The sequence below is a fragment of the Microtus ochrogaster genome, chromosome 22 (assembly GCF_000317375.1).
Source record: "Microtus ochrogaster isolate Prairie Vole_2 chromosome 22, MicOch1.0, whole genome shotgun sequence".
Classification (NCBI taxonomy): Eukaryota; Metazoa; Chordata; class Mammalia; order Rodentia; family Cricetidae; genus Microtus; species Microtus ochrogaster.
Window position 1 is genome coordinate 28,594,197 of NC_022023.1, and position 3,676 is coordinate 28,597,872.

A 3,676-nucleotide genomic window follows, 5' to 3' on the forward strand; every position below is an offset into this window, starting at 1 on the left:
TCTCAGAGATCAAGCCCAGGTACGCAAACTTGCCAGTAAGCCCCTTTACCCGCTGAGCCATCCCACAGCATTTCCTGGGTTCTAGAAATACAAGCTACAGTTCCAAGCATTTTACAGTCATCCCCCTCGTCCTTTGTTCTTCTCTTTCTAACGTTATGACTGAACTATCACGAGCAGAGGAAGCCATTGTTCCCTATGCATCAAATAAGAAGGGAACACATGTCAAAACAGAAAACTGTTTTCACAAACTATGTTCGTGGCAGGTGCCAGCCGGTAAAGGGTGGATAACTCACCTTCTTAACATCCCTCACCAGCAGGTGAAGGGTGTTGGGCGGGCCCAGTCTCTGAAAGGGAAGCAGGCAGCCTCAATCAGTATGGTTTGCTCTTTAACTCTTGAACAAAATTCTGCCCCCAGTGAATTATGGGGTTCACAATATACCTCTGACTCATTTGTTATAAGGCAACTGGCTGTGGTTTCCACATTTAAATGTGTGTGAAATGCTTTGAATAATTTTAGCATTCTTGTAGTGTTAAATATCTGCGTGTTCTACCCCATTTCTGCCACTGAAAGTCTTCGAATGACCAAAGAAGACGTAAATTTTCAAAACTTGAATTGGACTAGTGTGGGCAAAGCAAATTTTCTCCACACACTTCCCATTCTGACACAACACACCTCCTGCTAAAATGTGTTTTCCCTGTAACCAGGGAAACGTCAGGGTCCCAAGCAACAGCTGACTAATAACCTTGATGACAGCTCAGTCTGCTGCTGCCTTAGGACATGAGGTCCTCTTGCGTCACAAGCTTAGGATGTACATGCAGACTTACAGGGGTCCATCTGGTCACCTTTGACTTCTCTCATTGTGAGTTTTTTACGAGAAATGGAATCTGCTCCTTTCCTCGGGCCAATGAGCTTTCCTCATTCTCCATGTAAACCGAAGTTCTGGGTAAGCCTCATGACCCCCCCGGGAAATGCCTGACGCTATGGCATTCTGCGTCTTGTTGTTCAGTGGATTGGAACCATCAAGTACACTTTCAGCTTCGGACACTTTCACTGCAGAGGTGGCTTTTTGAAGATGTGAGCCCATTGGACAGCGGGAATCATCTGTCTCCTCTAGCTGGAGTGATTGGCTGTCACTGCACAGTTGCTGAGAATATGAATCTGCACTAGCCAGGAGCAAATAAGGATTAGCCGCCCCACTACACACTGGCCTTCCAGCTGAAGCTACCCTCGTGAGTCTGCACTCAGTGGAGAGCTTTTGTTGTGGTGGTTGCATAATAATGTGTGTCAGGTGATAAGAGTATTCTGAGCTAGCTCGCCCCCAGCCTTCTCCCAGGGATGCTCACAGTGTTGTAAAGCTCCTCCAGCCTCGGGATGGTGAGGAAGTGTTGCATGTTCACTCCGTTTTCAATCAGGAGCTTCACAAAGTCAACCCGATCTAAGACAAGCGCATCGAGCATGGCTTGTTCCAAGGCATTCACCTGCGTGAAATCCAGGAAGGAGTTCATGAATTGCCTCTGTCGAGACTCCAGGCAGGAGACATTAGGACACACCATGGAAAGTTCTGGGATATTCTGAGCTGTATCCCCTGCAGTTTTGTTTGTTAACCTGGTGCTGGGAATTGAGCCCACAGCCTCACATACGCCAGCCAAGAACTGTCCTAAGGCTGCTGCACCCAGCCTGTGCTTCCCAGGGTGGCTCCCTTTAAATAAACATACTCAATGTTCTCTCCTTTCTGCTCAACCTGGTCCCACATGCTCTGTCAAAGTTTACAAGGGACTTTTGTTTTCAAAGCTAAGAGCATGCCAAGCGGTGGTGGTGCACACCTTTAATCCCAGCACCTGGGAGGCAGAGGCAGAGGCAGCCGGATCTCTGTGAGTTTGAGGTCAGCCTGATGTACAGAGCAAGTTCCAGGACAGGCTCCAAAGCTACATGGAAAAACCCTGTCTCAAAAAAAAAAAAAAAACAAAAACAAACAAATAAACAAAACACTAAGAGCACTTATTGCTTTTAAAGAGGACCCAGGCTCAATTTCCAGCACTCCCATGCCTGTTTACAGCCTGTCTGCTAACTCTAGTCCCAGGGGATCCTAGGCCTTCTTCCAAGTTCTGCAGGCACTAGGAAAGTGCACGGTGCACATACATATATGTAAGCAAAATGTTCCTAAACATAAAATAATCAATCAATCTAAAATTTTTTAATGAGTTAAGACAACTATTCCAATGTTGCCCTATTAAGTTTCTCCTGCTGTTTTCTTGGCTGAGAAGCATCTTTTGGTGGTTGTAGGACCGTGTAGGCATGTCACAGGCCACTGGGGTGCTATGTGAGTGAGTGGCCATACACTCCTATTTTTGGAACGAAGGTACCGCTCCAAAAGGAATCCCTGGTCATTGCTCTCTCTGCTTGGCAGGCATGCGGACTCTTGGTACAGAAACTAACCACATGTTTACGATTCACACAACACAACACTTTTGATGGTAGAGCTAGCGGTAGTGTGGGGAGGGGTGGGTGGGTGAGTAGTCGCAGCTACCAAGCTTGGGAGGCTGAAGATGCCCATGCAAGATGTTTCCAGGTCTCCCTGCTGCTGAGACACCGGCAAGCAGGGCCTCTGCAGTGACAAGCATATGCCCTAATGACGATCACTCCCATTTATTAAACAGCAGTAAACACACTATTGTCACCGAAATATTGGCATTATTCCACCAATCCTCCATCCTGATGGGGATGAAGCGAAGGTAACTAGAGTATCCCTTCCCTGGAGAACTAGGGTAAAGCCAACTCTGGGCTCTACAATCTCGAGACACACGAGCAAGGACTTTGCACACACCCAGTTCAACAGCTCGATCTTCCGGGGGTCCGTTTCTTCCTCCACTTCCTCTTTCACTTTGCCTTTCTTCTTGCCTTTTCCTTTCCCTCTCCCCTTGGTGGTGGCTGTGGGTGGCTTCTTCTCCTTCTCTGTGACTTTGTTGTCCACTGGAGGGGCCAGGCTTCCCAGTGGCTGCAATCCACAGCAAGTAGTGTTGATGCCAAGACTGCCCCTTACTCCAAGACAAGTATAGTGACACTCCAAACTCTATCTGCACACACACAAAGTAGATGCACATACCTACATTCTCACAATGCACACATGGCATAGACTCCCATATATTCACACACATGCATAGTACGCACACCTGTACACATTGTAAGGCATACATGTACACATTCATGTTCACACAAATAGTGCCTTCATGTGGAAAGGAACACACCTTCCACATGGGGAAGGTGCACACACCCATTGTACTTGAGTACGCACATATGCATACACCCAGGGCACATATGCACCAGCACATATACAGGCATACACACATGTATACATACAAAGTCTGTCCGCCGTGGCCTGGCTGTCTGATAAAGAAGATCCTGATACTGTGAACCACTCTTCTCCATGAGCACGAAGACTTCATTGGTCTGATGTGTGATATTTGATGTGAGATGGCTGTGAGTATTTGAAGTGAATGACGTGCTGACGGATGAGTGCATTTTGAGGGAAGGGTGCTGAGTGGCAAATTAAAAGGTACCAGAGGAGTGCTGATAGTCCTCAAATGATGGGAGAATGTGACCGTGAATGAGTCAGAGGCAAGAGATAATAGTACAAGTCACCATCCAGGAAGAAATGTGAGCTGGAGATTATTATGG

The 3,676-nt window shown here is 47.1% G+C and overlaps 1 protein-coding gene across 1 annotated transcript in view; it reads right to left on the reverse strand.

The window, feature by feature from the left end:
• Trpm1 (transient receptor potential cation channel subfamily M member 1) overlaps positions 1–3,676 on the reverse strand; it is a 102,364-nt gene that overhangs the window by 45,802 nt on the left and 52,886 nt on the right. The window contains exons 11-13 of the mRNA XM_005357808.2: positions 2,826–2,996; positions 1,345–1,479; positions 294–344 (exon numbers count right to left, since the gene is read on the reverse strand). Coding sequence (XP_005357865.1) covers positions 294–344; positions 1,345–1,479; positions 2,826–2,996 — 357 coding nt within the window. The remainder of the gene's footprint in view (positions 1–293; positions 345–1,344; positions 1,480–2,825; positions 2,997–3,676) is intronic.